Raw genomic sequence first — 14,849 nt, 5'->3', positions numbered from 1 at the left:
GACTAGTATGGTTTTAGAGGAACATTTTACTTCAATCAGGCATAGACTTGTGTAAAAATGTAAAATAAAATTTCAACGTTCAATTTCGGACATTTAGGGACCTATTGGGAGCTAGAGCCGTGGCTCGAAGATGAGTATTCTGCCAGCTTCCGGGCACTCTGTCGCGAAAGTATGCTATCCACCTCGTCCACCGAATATTTATTTTTCGGGGGAACGACGGGATATCCGTCCATCGAATGTTTGTTGCTCGAGGTATAGGAAGGATATACGGTTGATCCTGCCAATGAAATCTTAACTCCAAGGCTGCCGTCCGTTCCGCCAGGATTGCGGGGGCTGCTGATTTTGCCGTTTTTGTTGGCAGCTTTATCTTTCTTGAGGGGGGAGTCTTTATCTTTATCTTTGGATTTTTTTGGTGGTATGGTGACATCGGCATCTGGCGGTGGCAGCTTGGGGATGCAACAACTGCCACAACAGCCGGGATAGCAGCAACTATAGCAACAACTGTAACAACTTGAAGGGTAGTAGTAATAACATCCTGTGCAGGGATTGTAGCACCAAACCCAGGAGCATGGATTACAGCAGCTGGTGCAGCCGCCGCATCCACCACAGCCCCCGCATCCACCGCATTCCGCAGCACTGGCATTTCCCCCGCCACAATCAGGAGTTGCATTAGGACTAGGACATCCGTCGGTAGAAGGCGCTCCACCTCCTACACTACAACAAGCTGGGCCAATACTCGCACAGCATTTGGAACTTGAATCATTGGCCTGGTTGGCCTCGTCCTTGGATTTTTCGGCGTTCCTGAGAGGATAAATGTGTCTTAAATAATGTAATATGTTTAGGTGTCAACATACTTCTCCGCAAAATTGGCATAACAGCTGCAACTTCGCATCTCCGGCTTCTGTTTCGCACAATATCCATCACAGCCGCAGGCACAGTCACTCACTTCGACCTTCTTTTCTGATGGCTGATCAGGGCCCTCCAGAGCCCGTGGCGTTCTTATGGGGGAGCCGGTGGCAGAAAGTGCCATTTTGTCGTTGGATTCTTGCATGTTTTTTTTGCCGCCCTTCTTTGATTTTCCAGCTCCTTTGGCGGCACCTTTGGGGGAACCTCCTTTGCCGGCAGCACCTTTGGGGGAAGCTTCTTTGGGTGAAGCTGCTTTCTTTTTCTTGGCAACTGATCCTTTGGCAGCAGCCTTTTTAGGCATGTTTTTTGAATTTAAACAGCAACAAAACGCCTGTTGTCCTGATGCCCAGTCCGATGCCCAGGTCCTACAAGACACACGATGAACATTACAGAACCAATGTGGGTGTGTGCTGGCTATTTCATTTTGCAAACAAATATGTGTGTGGAATAGTGTACTGTGTGTGTGTTCCTGTGGTGTCCATGCCTTTGTTGTTGGGTGTAATTCAAACTGAATATGACATGAAACCCACCGGTTGCAAGGCTCCGAATCGAATTCGATTGGATTGTTAAAATAGTCTTGACAATCATCCGGGCACTCATTCCCGTACATTACTCCATTTGGATTCCCTTGTCGTGTTGGATGTGCCTCTTGATTCCTACCTCTGATGGTGTTTTGTGGTCTCGAGGGCTTTTGAATCGCATTACCCCCCCGAGGATCATTTCTATTTCTGGCAGACCTTCCACTACTCCTACCCGGGTCTTCTTTACTTGCTGTTGGACGACATCTTGATACTTGTCTGGAATTGGCTTGACTTTGATTTTCCCGAGCAGGACATGAGGGAAGACAACCCCTTGATGCTTTTTGTGTATTTTGAGCTCCCTCTCTAGCATAAGGATAATTCCGATTCTGATAAGTGGTTCTGTTTCCCACATTCTGTCTTTGTGAGTTTGAGTCTCCGGGGTTCTCACAATAAGGGATTCTATTATCGGTTGAAGTCCCTTTAGGAGGAGGATCATTTCTATTTCTTGCAGCCCTTCCACTACTTTTATCCGGGTCTACTTGACTTGCTGTTGGCCGACATCTTGATACTTGTCTGGAATTGGCTTGACTTTGATTTTCCCGAGCAGGACATGAGGGAGGACAACACCTTGATGCTTGTTGTGTGTTTTGAGCCCCCTCTCTAGCATAAGGATAATTCCGATTCTGATAAGTGTTAGAGTCTGCGGGGTTCTCACAATAAGGGATTCTATTATCGGTTGAAGTCCCTTTAGGAGGAGGATCATTTCTATTTCTTGCAGCCCTTCCACTACTTTTATCCGGGTCTACTTGACTGGCTGTTGGCCGACATCTTGATACTTGTCTGGAATTGGCTTGACTTTGATTTTCCCGAGCAGGACATGAGGGAGGACAACACCTTGATGCTTGTTGTGTGTTTTGAGCCCCCTCTCTAGCATAAGGATAATTCCGATTCTGATAAGTGTTAGAGTCTGCGGGGTTCTCACAATAAGGGATTCTATTATCGGTTGAAGTCCCTTTAGGAGGAGGATCATTTCTATTTCTTGCAGCCCTTCCACTACTTTTATCCGGGTCTACTTGACTGGCTGTTGGCCGACATCTTGATACTTGTCTAGAATTGGCTTGACTTTGATTTTCCCGAGCAGGACATGAGGGAGGACAACACCTTGATGATTGTTGTGTATTTTGAGCCCCCTCTCTAGCATAAGGATAATTCCGATTCTGATAAGTGTTAGAGTCTGCGGGGTTCTCACAATAAGGGATTCTATTATCGGTGGAAGCCCCTTTACGGGTCAGTTGTTTTTCAGAGGCTTTTGATCCATTTCCAATCTGGGGCACTCTACCAGCAGAATGATTATTATTTCGATTGTTGGGTCCCAATCGAGAGGATGATTGTTTTTGTGGAGTTTTTGGTTCCTTTTCCTTTTGGGGATCTGCATCTTCTGAGCAATTACTCGGCACACTTTTTAGATTGTTGACTCCGAAATTGGGACTTTGTCGAGCACCGCAGTTGATTTGTGGGCATGATCTTCCTACCGGGGCTTGACACGGATGTGGGACACATTGGGGACCCGTATCTCCTCCATAAGAACAGACCCGATTCGGCGTGAAACCCATACAATAGGGGTACGAATCGTAAATGCTTTCTCCCGTACAAGGATCGAACTGGGGAACTCGTGTGGAGGGTAAGCCTGCCGGTGGTAGAGTTTCGGGTCTTCTCAAGTTGTTACACCTTGAAGGTCCAAATGGGCAGGCATTACATGGGCAATATCCATTCTGTAAGCCTCTCTCAAAAAAAATACTTCCTTGGCAATAGCTAGGAACATTTTGCAGTGAATTATAACCGCAACATTGTCCGTAGCCTTGTCCATTACCTCCACAACATGGTTGAGGTTGGTCTTCAAAAGGACAAGGATTAAGACAAGGCGGACAACTGCTTGATCGTAGCCTGCCTTGGGTCTTTTGTGGTGCCTTTGATGAAGTCCTTCCTTGTGGTGGTGTTTGAAGAAAACTAGGCACCATCGTGTCCGAGAACTTTTGAAATTCTGGAAATACCATGCGACCCTGACAGGAATCCAAGGAGCGAGAACGACAACCGAAACCGTTTGTAGAACAGCATGGGCACCTGCAAGAGAGTCCTAAAGTTCCCGATTTAAGTGTCCTTTAACATACTCTGATCGGCAGCCGTTGTAATTTCCCAGCCAGCAACTCGTCTCATACATCTTCCGGATCTCTTTCGCCCGTCAAAAATTTCTTATCATGACCAATGGTATAAAAAAGGATTTACAAAATAACATCTATAGAAAATTGTAGGAAAGAGTCAAAAACATTTTGATGTATTGGGAAAAGTTTATGGATTACAGTGTTTGATTAAACTCAGAAATGTTGAACGCGTTTTTAATAGCTTTCCTTAAAAACTCCATACTCTGAAGAAAAGTTCCTGAGACTTATACCTCTTTTATTATTATTTTTATGTTGGCACCTAATATTATAACAATTTTATATTTATACCATTTTTTTAATATGAGATAAGAATTATCTGTATACACCATTTAATTTTCAAAATTGTCATTAAAAAATATCTTTATATTGACTTTCAATCTATAACCCCGCCGAAGGACCCACCATCCTTTTTTTAAACTTTCAAACTGAAAACAATTCAAAATTTCATGTCATGCCGGAAAACAAATTTAAACGGAAGCATTGTATAATTAGTTGACTTTTCGAAGCGCTTTCCCAAAAACAAAAAACGAAATGCCAACCAGCAGTACTACTCGAGTGGTCAAAACCAGTCCCTATTGGCGCACTGTCAGCGGTCCAAAGAAATCGGTGCCGTCCTTCCAGTCGGCCACGGTGCCGCCCAGATCGGGGATATCGCAGGCCCAGTTCAACAACCGGATAGGCCAGCAATTGCTGCGCACTCTCGTCCAGAGTCTGCCCTCGGCCACGCAGAACATCCGCTCCAGATCGAACTGCACGCACAGCTTCCGTCGTCGCATGCGCCCGGCTAGCTGCAGATCCCTTCGCACCCCGGAATCGGCTATCGCACCCCTGCCCACCACAGGGCCGTACCAAACGAAGCCCAACGTCAAGCTAACTACCGGAGTATCTGTCCGGCCAGTGGCCGGTAAGGACCGAAAAGCAGCTGGCGCATCGGACTCTCAATATGCCCAGAAATCCATTGATACTATAATAAAGCGGCGCCAGGAGAATCCGGCGGTGAAGGCCAAGGCCAGGGAGGAGGAGTTCGAACGGATTCCGCCGGCCAGATCAGCCGTAGCATCACCGGTGGCCGAGAGCCCAGAAACTGGGGAAAGCGAAAAGAGCCCTCCATTGGGCCCTCTATTGGAAAAGCGGGCGAATGCCGCCAATCCTGAGACTGCATCCAAGACAGCTAGCCAAAAGAGTTCCATCCCAACTAGCCAGTTGAACTCTAGGAATATCAGTAACTTTCCGTCAAGGCGGGAGAGCCAAGATAAGGAACCGCAGTCCAACTTTTGCGAAGATGTCAAGAAGGCCAATTTTTGCGAAGATGCCAAGAAGGCCAATTTTTGCGAAGAGGCCAAGAAGGCCAGTGAGTCGTTGGAAGGCGGCTCGATAGAGAAGGAGTCTAAGGAATCGGCTGGTGCCTCCAACATGAAGATCTTTCCCTGCTTTCGTGGCGATTACCCGACCCGCCATCGGCCCGACTCGTATCAATGGTTTCAGGCCGCGGGACCGAGTTGCGGTAACATCATGACCATATGCGACGAGGACCAGCAGCTCATGGGTGAGACGGAAATTATGACGTCCTGCGAGGTGACCGAGGCCCATTTCCTGAGCATCGATTGCGACGATGATGGGGACAACACGACCGGACCACCTTGCACCAAATGCCAAGAGTCTACCATGTGGACGAGCCAAGCTCCAACCATGTTCGCGCAGCAACAACAGCAACAGATGCCGCAGCAGCGACAGCAGCAGATGCCGCAGCAGCAGCAAACTCTGAGTTGGTTCGGATCCAACAGTCAACAAGGAAATCCGTACATGCAACAGAACTCCATGCAGCAGCTGCAACAGCAGCCCTTTATGCAAAAGAAACAGGGCCGCATGCAGAACAACATGCAACAGCACCCATGCATGCAGCAGCAACACCCATACATGCAACAGCAGCAGCAACAGATGAATTATATGCCACGTCCAGGATGTGGACAGGGCAACATGCAGCCGTCCATTCGGAGCTGCGATACTGAGAATCAGATGAGCAACCAGTACTCTTGCAGCTCGCAAATGCCGCAGGAGAAACAGCAAATGCTGCAGAAAATGCAATACCAACAGCAGGATCAGAACTGCTTGACCGAACTGCTGGCCCAGGAGCTGAAGCAGCAGATGCAGGATGCCCAGGCCCAGATTGCTCAGGTGCAACTGCAACTGAATAGCGCTTGTGGGGCGACGAGGGTGCGGAAGATGCATGTCCTGACCCAGAACGGCACCGAGGATCCTTCCTGGTCACCAACCACTCAATTCTTTTCTTCCGTCGGCAAGGATTCTATTGACCTAGAAGACGGAAATCTGGGTCGTGATGAGGATGGCGTCGATGATGACATGAATAGCTGCTTCGCACCATGTTCGCAGGGGAATTATGGGCAGCAATTGCAGCCATCCCAACAGCAGGTTATGCCTGGCAGTTGTCCGGGCATCGGTATGCCCTCTCAATCGGGAATGTCCTTTCCCTATTGCTATCCTGGCCAGCAGAACCAACAACAACCCATGCAATTGGGCATCTATCCGGTGCCCATTTCGGCTCCCGATCAAAGTCAAATGTTCCAGCAACGGCCCTGTCCTGGTCCTGGCCGGCAACCGAATGCCTATCCTACGGAATTCTCTCTGATGCAGCAGCAACAGCAGCCAATGCCGGGCTGTCCTAGCCAGCAGCAACCAAATGGATCGACCTGTTCCCAGCAACAGAATCCGGGCCAGCAATCGCAGTCGAGTATGTGTCACTTTTGTCCGAGTTGCTATTGCCAGCGATACGCCCAGATGCGATTCATGATGCCGCGCTGTTGGCCTCGCTAGTATCCCTAAGCCCGTAATGTATCTTACCTTGCACAAAATCCAAAAGATTGTGTTTAGTGCCAGATAAGATACTTTACCAATTAAATAATGTAAGCCATGATGCACTGAATTGTGCAATTCTTCCGTTTAAAATTAAAGTCAATCGGAGAATTGAAAAGACCAAAGAAACTAATAAATTATTGATTTAAATTTTATCTATGATCTGTGCAATTTGAGATTCTTGTCAATTGGTAAGGTTAATAATATCATTTTGCTTTCGAATTATAAATTGTAAATTCAAAATTTTTCCATTTCTCAGACAGTCGAAGCGAGAAGCTGAAACCGAAGCTTGCAGCTACATTTTGTATCAAATTACAGATTTTTTATTAAAGAAATAATCGTAGACGGCAAACCAACCAATCTTGTATTGTGTTTTTAATCGAAAAATGTGTAATTTGGATAAAGTGAAGGGCGTGCGTGGATATCAGTACTCGTGCTGTCGTCAGAAATTCCACCAGGTTCTAGCAGCTCCCTGTGTTTGTGTAAAGGATGGCAAGGGGAAGCCCAAGAAGATGCTACTCTGCGTGGACAAGTCTGTACAAATTCTGCGATCTAAGAATGCTGGGTGTCCGCACATGATGAAGTGTTCTCCCGGTTCGGGTGGAACCAATATGAATGATAATAAAATCCCGCTAGCCCCAAACCTTATTCCTGGATTGGATTTCCCGGTCTTTCCGGATGTCCTAGAACCAGCGGAAAATGATCCGAAACTCGTACCCTCCACCAACCCACCCATATCTTGGGATACAATGGATGGAAACAGTGGAAAATCACCCGATATTATGGAAATATGTGGCTTGTGCTCCAGGAAACTCCAAGACTGTCCGGAAGATGGTCACCCGATTGGATCAGAGAATATAGGTCCTACCACAAGCTGCAAAGCTAATGAGTCCAGATGTAGTCAGTCCTCAAAGGCGTCTAAAACTAAAGAGGCAATAGAAACTCAAAAAGGCGATCAAAGGACCTCAAACACCGAAATGAATCCAGATGAGTCCAAATGTAAAGAGTCCTTAAAGGCGTCTGGTCAAAAATGCCCAATGGCACCAAGAACTAAAAAGGCAAAAAGCATTGAGCCAGATAAGAGTCCTTCAGCTTCCAGAAGAAATTCACCGACAAAAATTAGCATTGCCAAAAAGAATCCTTCAGCTTCAAGAAGAAATTCAAAATCAAATAGCGGTCAGCCCAGCAAGAGTCCTGCAGTCTCAAGAAGAAATTCTCAGACAAATATCAGCAAGCCTAGTAAGAGTCCTTCAGTCTCGAGAAGAAATTCACAGACAAATATCAGCAAGCCCAGCAAAAGTCCTTCAGCCTCGAGAAGAAATTCGCAAACAAATCTCAGTGTTTCAGCTTCAAGAAGAAATTCACAGACAAATATCAGCAAGCCCAGTAAGAGTCCTGGAGCTTCGAGGAGAAATTCGCAGACAAATCTCAGTGTTTCAGCTTCAAGAAGAAATTCACAAACGATTATTTGCAAGGGTTGTAAGAGTCCTTCAGTTTCGAGAAGAACTTCAAAGACAAACATTGGCAAGCTCGGTAAGAGTCCTTCAGTTTCGAGAAGAACTTCAAAGACAAACATTAGCAAGCTCGGTAAAAGTCCTTCAGTTTCAAGAAGAAATTCACAGACACATATCAGAAAGGCTAATAAGAGTCCTGCTGTTTCCAAAACGCCTTCACTCATAAAGCTCAGCAAAGCCACTAAGAGTCCTGTAGTTTCGGCAACGCCTTCACTGACCAAACTCGGTAAAGCTTCGAAAACTAGTAATTTAAAGGAAAAAAATCTGAAAAAGGGAGTGAGTCCCAAAGCTAAATCTATAGGAGGTAAGTGTAGAAATAATTATTAATTGTTATATTTATTTAAATTGTTATATTATTTCCCTATAGCAGAACCGACACAAACCAGTTTGGTCAAAAACCAGTCGATATCCGCCCAAGAAAGTCTGCTTGAAGGAATGAGCAGTCCAAAGAAGCCAAATGGTTCCAACGGAAAGGAGAATGACAAACCTAAGGTATGTGTCCAAAAACCTTCTCAATAAATGTAAATTATTTCAATTGAGATATTTAGGAGCCCTTCAGGAGCTGCAATTGTAAGGTGGTGCCGGAAAAAAGTCTTGTTTCCGAGACCAACTTGTGCTGCAAATGCTGTGAGGTTCTTTATTCAAAAAATGGGAAACCAAACAATGCACAACTGGGAAAGGAAAAGGAATCGCCAAAACAAATGCCAAAACAAATGCCTAAACAACTGCCGAAACAATCGTCTAAACAAATGGTGAGGTCGAACAAAGGTAAAAAATCACCGAGGGATTCTGGGGACGAAAAGGCTCTTGTCAAGGCTAGCCCGAAACGCAAGAAAATCCCCATAGCCAAGCCAGTTAGTAAGACGAAAGAACTTTCACCAGGAGTTAATGGTTCGCCTAAGGTATCCACCGACGATGATGGTATTTGGTAAGATTATTCAAAAAACTATAATTTTAAAAACTAACCATTTATCACTTAGGTTCGAGTGCAATTTGCCCTTTCGTGTGAACGTTCCATTTCCCTTATGCATGCAGAACTTCTTTGGGATCCCGGGAATCAGCCTTAATAAGCCCGACCCTAAGAATAGCAACCAAAAGGCCATAATGCCGGCCACAAATGGTAAGGGAAGTGGTTACAACACCCCAACCGGAGGACTCTCGAATATGCAACCTGCTCTTCTGGCATCAGGATTTCAATCAGAAGCACCATCTAGCTGCAACAACTACACCTGCCCGAAAAGGAAACTGGGTAGACGCGTCAATAAAACTTGTCCCTGCGAAACAGCCACCCAAACCGGTCAAGAGGAAAGTGATCCCCTGCTATCCTGTCTGGAACAAATTAAAGATAAACTGGAAAATTTATCGCCACAAGCCCAAGGACAGACTAAATCATGTGGTTGCTGCATGGCTGAGAAGGGCACTAATGTGCGGGAGAGATCAGAGAAATGTTGTAACGCGGCGTTTGATAGTCCAGAAAGGAGTGAAAGTTCGCATGGGAAAAATAAAAAATCAAAGGATGCAATACCGGAAGATCCTGCCGTGCCATTTGTACTAACTGCATCCGAGTCGGCGCCTGCTAAAGTTCCACAGACAGAAAATTCAATGCGTGCCTCGAATGGGGGATACTATAATTCTTCGCAAGCGGCTCCCAATTACATGAGTCAGCCACAGGTATTCCCCACCCAAATGCATTACCATCCATTTCCCATGTGGAACTACCCCATGTACACCCCACGATATCCAAGAGCAGGCCAGCCTCCACCAAACTGGCAGGCCCATCCTCTTGGAACTTGCGTCTCCTACAGATCCTTGATTAAAGGCGAGGAAGAGAAAGTAAACTGCATAAATCATATGGCATACCCCAAACAACCTCTAGGGAACCCCTATTTGGAATCCCCTGAGAGCTTCTTACCATTTCCACAAGATCAAGGTCCGGAAAGTCCGAATCGATCATTGAGTGGCCATTCGGTGGATTATTGGCAAGCACACAGAGGTCAGATGGAGTCTGATTTCGTAAAAAATAGAGAAGCATCCGAGGAATCCATTTATTCAAGTTCTAAAGGCCAACATTATAAATGTCATACATGCCCCGGCAATAATCTTTCAAATGCAAAAATATCCCAAAGATCTATTATGAAAAGACCATCGTATCTGGGTGCAAAACTTTCATCAACACATAAGAAATCTTCAAGCAAATTTATTAGCTTTAAGGACAATGAACCGCAAAAAGAAGCTTCAGGATCATATAGACATAAAAGTTCCCGAAGAAACAGAAACTACCGTGAGTTAAATAATAAATACTCAAAATCTGCAGTACCTAGAAGAGATAAAAGTAGCACAGATCGTTCAGATTTGTCAGAGTCGAACACAACGAAGATATACCTTCGAACATCTTATTCATCAGACTCCTCAAATGGATCAAGAAAAAAGAAACGCTATCAGTCAGATAAAAGGGAAGCTAAGCATTCTGACCGCATGAGTTCTGGGGCAGAATCTAGTGCGGCTGAAGTAGATGAAGATATGAAGGAGTCCCCCATTGATGAAAGACAATCATTTGATAAGAATGATATGCCAGGTACAAGTAATAATATTGATTCCAACATCAATGATTCAGAAAATGTGCATCAAAGAGCAGCGAGCGGAATGGATAAGCTTGAAAGGACTGTTAGACAATATTCAAAATTTAGCGAGGCCATCAGTAAACTTTATATTCCACACAGACGATCACTATCGGCTCCAGCAACCGGAAGACATAATTCCCAGGCTCAGTTTCTAAGGCAGCAATATTTTCGGGAAAAGTCGCCCAAGTATTTTAAGGAACATCGAAGAGGACGTAAAAGTCCAGGACGGGGAGCAAAGATTTATCTTCTTCAGAATCCATTAACCACTACTAAAATTACAAAATATGAAATGGATCAATCTGAACTCAGTGTGTTTGGAGCTCTTGATCTTAAAACAAAGAAAAAGTCTTCTTTCATTCCAAGGCACCCTAGTAATCTTGCTTCATGCCATAAAAAATCAGATCCCCCTATGGTGTTGGTGCCCTTCCGTGTGGAAAGAAGTGAATTGTTAAATGGGAAACCTGATCACTGGTAAGTTGTAACATCAAGGCTCATATAATTTCTAAAATAACTATATTTTTAGGAACAATATTCAACTACAATTAGCTGTAGTTAAGCCCCCGAAAAATCCTAGGATTTGCCACCGCAGACTAATCCAGAGAAACCCTGTACGATATATTCCTCATCGATCTGCCTCTGGGGAAGAATTTAAACAAGAAGATAATACTAATTTAAATAGAAATGTCACAAATCCGGATTTCCGGCAGTGTGAAATCATCACTTGTGATACTTGCACTAAGAGGCAATCTTGTCAACGAGGTTGTAATGATCCAACCCGGAACCCTTCGTATGGAAATACTTTTCAGGGCGAACCTTCCGGTTCAAGAAACAACAAAAGGCCAACACCGAAATCATCGTATAATAGTTCACCTGAATTGAAACCCATCAAATCTTTGAACAAATCAAAGAAATCCTCCCAACAACAGGATTGCAAAAATAGTTATTCCTCTTTAAAAAGCAAATCAAGGTCTTCGGTTAGTCAAAAGAGTAGTAGAGTTCTTCCAGCATCATCGAAATCTGGAGTGCCTCGTTCTGGACCTTCGACTCCTCCTGAAAAAAAAATGAAAAAGCAAAGTAAACGATCAAGTGTGTCTTCGATTGGCCAGTCCAAAGTCAATAATTCTGTTGGGAAAAAGAAGAAGCCCCAAGTTAAAAAACCACCTTACTATCTGGTGAAAGCTTTAAGCAGGGAAGCCGTGGAGAAGTCCTCTCCGATGGTCTGTAATTGCAAATCACTAAGCCATGAAGCCCTGGAGAAGTCCTCTCCGATGGTCTGTAATTGCACTCCACATGATCAGAGGTCAATTGCTTCCATCAAAAGTGGGGTTAGACCAACTAAAACTGATAGTGCCACACAGAAAGATCGTTTTCCCAATGGAAAACGATCCAGTGACGATAATATCTCCTTAACCAGTGGTTGTTCTTCGAGGTCCCAGTATTCAACTGCATCTGCTCAAAGTACAAAACGCGAAACCAATCGGGAAAAATATTCAGCAAAGGCTCAGAGTTCGAATTCATCTGTCGGATATGGCAAGGCATATTCAAATGCATCCCTCAAAAGTAAAAAAAGCGAATACTACTGCCCACCAAAGAACCTGAGCTCCAAAACTTCCACTTCTGTTGAAAGTAAAGTTAGTGCCCGGTATCGAAAATATAGAGATCCGGATAGCGAAGAAGAAGTTGTGGCCGAGGCATATCCCTCCTATACAAGAATCGAGGAACCCAAGAAAGAATCGGATGAATTTGTTACGAAACAAAGAAGTCTCTCATACACCCTCAGAGTTGAAGAGTATAGGCGAGGAGATGCTCCTGGAAGCGAAGCATCAGTTGCCAAGAAGCCATCTCGGCTAACTAAAAAGCCATCTAAAATACCAAAGGTGCCGTCTTGTGCATCGCACCGGAGCGAACCGGATTGCTTATGTGATCCCAACTATCAGTCTCCCGATGAAGATGAAAAAAAAACCAACGAAAGGACGCAGCGCAGAAGAGCTGATGAGGACTACTACAAGTCAGGATGCCATGACACTTATACGTGTAATCGAAAGGCACAGGAACGACAGCCGACAAGAGAATATCATTCCAGTTCAGAATATAGACAGCTTGGAAATTCATCCCAAGCCGAAACCAGTCACCACTCTCGAGTTATAGCTCCCTGTTTACCCAATTGTACGGGTTCCAAAGACGGCTTCAAAAGAAGGCCGCACCAAGCGAAGGCTAATACTCGATCGGACGATGATGAAGCTCTGGAAACGGTTACCTTAATGCAACCACGTCGTTTTCGTAGCACAGACAGCACCAGAAGGGATAGAGATGCGGTTGGAAGCCAGGAGAACTTGGACACTACGAATACAGTACTGATGGAGACTAGGATTCCTTGTGACCGGGAAAACCTAATGCAGACATGTGGACGACCACCCTGCAACTTCCACCGTCTGCAATACTCCGGGGTTCCACCGGCAGTGGAGCAAAGGAATATGTACATGAGACCACCGATTCCCCAATTTGATCCTCGAAGAAGACCACCTAATGATGGAAATTATCTGATTGATCCTCGAGATCATTTGCCGGCTCCAGCTTCGGCGCCAATTATGGGCAATTCGTATCCAATGCCCATGATGAACACCATCCACCATGCAGGTGGTCCATATCCTTCGGCAAATCTTCACGGAGCTCCGTGCAGAGAACTTTACTCCTGTCCTGAAATTTTAAAAAACAATATAAGATTAATGCCCAAAGGGTTTTACGAGCATACCTTGCAGAAATACAATATAACCAAGATGGATTCGGACTTTCAGCCGCCGTCTTTGCGGTCGGATATTCATCCACCCTTACAGGTAAACCCACAGGTAATGTTACAGCCAACTGGATCACCAGATCGCCAGTTTTCGAATCACTCAAATCGGCCAATGATGGTGAATTCCCGGATCCCGCCCTCGAGGTACAATCAACCACCTCTAAACCCATTTCAGGCTCAAACTTCGCACTCAACGTTTGGCTCACAGAAAAATATGAAATTGGATGGCTTCGACTTTTGCGAATATCAAATTTAATGAACTTAAAAATTAATTCAATATTTCGATTTGTGGTCTATTTTTTAAGAGGTTCAACTTTTTTAGGCAAAAATTGTACTAAAGTACAAACTAGCCCCAGCGGTAGTTATATCTTGGTCAATAATCATCAGATTCTTTAGCGGAATAGTGGATCGATTCTCCATCATTCTGCATCAAAATCTCAGAACAAAATATTTTTTAAATTTTTTCTTAAATTTTCTAGGGGGTCCCCTTCAAAAATTCTCGAATGTGCTTGGAGCCGCTTTTTGGCCCCCAGCGATGGCTATATCTTAGCCAATTTCCATACAATTCTTGAGCGGAATACCTTAAACGATTTGTAGATCGATTCTCCATCATTCTGCATCAAAATTTCAGAACAAAATATTTTTTAGATTTTTTCTTAAATTTTCTAGGTTCAAATTTTCAAAAATTCTCGAATGTGCTTGGAGCCGCTTTTTGGCCCCCAGCGATGGCTATATCTTAGCCAATTTCCAAACAATTCTTGAGCGGAATACCTTAAACGATTTATGGATCGATTTTCCACCATTCTACATCAAAATCTCCAAACAAAATATTTTTTAGATTTTTTCTTAAATTTTCTAGGGGGTCCCCTTCAAAAATTCTCGAATGTGCTTGCAGCCGCTTTTTGGCCCCCAGCGATGGCTATATCTTAGCCAATTTCCATACAATTCTTGAGCGGAATACATTAAACGATTTGTGGATCGATTCTCCATCATTCTGCATAAAAATCTCAGAACAAAATATTTTTTACATATTTTCTTAAATTTTCTAGGTTTAAATTTTCAAAAATTCTCGATTGTGCTTGGAGCCGCTATTTGGCCCCCAGCGATGGCTATATCTTTGGCAATTATCATCCGATTATTAAGCGGAATACCTTAAACGATTCGTATATTGATTCTCCATTAATATGCATCAAAATTTGAGATGCAGAAATTATTTTTTAGACTTTTCATAAAATTTTCTGGGGGATTCCCTTTGAAAATTTTGAAAATGTCATGGACCCACTATGTGGCCCACAGGCCATACATTTGATTCTCAAGCTGCATATCTTCAACCATTTGTAAATCAATTTTCTATCTCTTGAAATAATAATAAAATACCAATATATCTTTAATTTCATGTTTTT

At 44.1% G+C, this 14,849-nt stretch overlaps 3 protein-coding genes across 5 annotated transcripts; 2 read left to right on the top strand and 1 right to left on the bottom strand.

Moving 5' to 3' along the window:
- Positions 1 to 6: 6 nt before the first annotated feature.
- On the bottom strand, positions 7 to 3,776 carry LOC6506212. Of its 2 annotated transcripts, XM_014909181.3 has the most exons (4): positions 3,596 to 3,776; positions 1,437 to 3,548; positions 855 to 1,271; positions 7 to 801 (listed from the first exon to the last, which is right to left on the bottom strand). In XM_014909181.3, the coding sequence occupies exons 1-4, from the start codon at positions 3,643 to 3,645 to the stop codon at positions 102 to 104; spliced, it is 3,279 nt and encodes a 1,092-aa protein (XP_014764667.1). In that variant the 5' UTR covers positions 3,646 to 3,776; the 3' UTR covers positions 7 to 101. The 2 variants fall into 2 exon arrangements, with proteins under 2 accessions (XP_014764667.1, XP_001958334.1); XM_001958298.4 differs by lacking the exons at positions 1,437 to 3,548; positions 3,596 to 3,776 and having other exon boundaries at positions 855 to 1,421.
- A 250-nt stretch (positions 3,777 to 4,026) lies between these two features.
- LOC6493734 (RNA polymerase II degradation factor 1) lies at positions 4,027 to 6,672 on the top strand. Its single transcript, XM_001958299.4, has one exon. The coding sequence runs from the start codon at positions 4,178 to 4,180 to the stop codon at positions 6,476 to 6,478; it is 2,301 nt and encodes a 766-aa protein (XP_001958335.1). The 5' UTR covers positions 4,027 to 4,177; the 3' UTR covers positions 6,479 to 6,672.
- A 52-nt stretch (positions 6,673 to 6,724) lies between these two features.
- LOC26513709 (serine/arginine repetitive matrix protein 2) lies at positions 6,725 to 13,723 on the top strand. Of its 2 annotated transcripts, none has more exons than XM_014910038.3 (5): positions 6,725 to 8,335; positions 8,402 to 8,523; positions 8,580 to 8,959; positions 9,012 to 11,123; positions 11,176 to 13,723. In XM_014910038.3, exons 1-5 carry the CDS (start codon positions 6,904 to 6,906, stop codon positions 13,700 to 13,702), a joined length of 6,573 nt encoding a protein of 2,190 aa, XP_014765524.1. In that variant the 5' UTR covers positions 6,725 to 6,903; the 3' UTR covers positions 13,703 to 13,723. The 2 variants fall into 2 exon arrangements, with proteins under 2 accessions (XP_014765524.1, XP_014765523.1); XM_014910037.3 differs by having other exon boundaries at positions 6,726 to 8,335; positions 8,399 to 8,523.
- Positions 13,724 to 14,849: the final 1,126 nt, after the last annotated feature.

The sequence above is a fragment of the Drosophila ananassae genome, chromosome 2R, assembly GCF_017639315.1.
Source record: "Drosophila ananassae strain 14024-0371.13 chromosome 2R, ASM1763931v2, whole genome shotgun sequence".
Lineage (NCBI taxonomy): Eukaryota > Metazoa > Arthropoda > Insecta > Diptera > Drosophilidae > Drosophila > Drosophila ananassae.
Note: the sequence above shows the minus strand (reverse complement) of the source record. Positions and strands in the feature narration are given on the sequence as shown.

Coding starts and splice junctions, on each gene's coding strand:
- LOC6506212 (XM_014909181.3), bottom strand. CDS start 3,645: ATGTATGAGACGAGTTGCTGGCTGGGAAATTACAACGGCTGCCGATCA. Junction 3,549..3,595: donor TACAACGGCTGCCGATCAGA/GTATGTTAAAGG, acceptor ACTCTCTTGCAG/GTGCCCATGCTGTTCTACAA. Junction 802..854: donor TATGCCAATTTTGCGGAGAA/GTATGTTGACAC, acceptor TTATCCTCTCAG/GAACGCCGAAAAATCCAAGG.
- LOC6493734 (XM_001958299.4), top strand. CDS start 4,178: ATGCCAACCAGCAGTACTACTCGAGTGGTCAAAACCAGTCCCTATTGG.
- LOC26513709 (XM_014910037.3), top strand. CDS start 6,904: ATGTGTAATTTGGATAAAGTGAAGGGCGTGCGTGGATATCAGTACTCG. Junction 8,524..8,579: donor AGGAGAATGACAAACCTAAG/GTATGTGTCCAA, acceptor TGAGATATTTAG/GAGCCCTTCAGGAGCTGCAA. Junction 8,960..9,011: donor ACCGACGATGATGGTATTTG/GTAAGATTATTC, acceptor TTTATCACTTAG/GTTCGAGTGCAATTTGCCCT.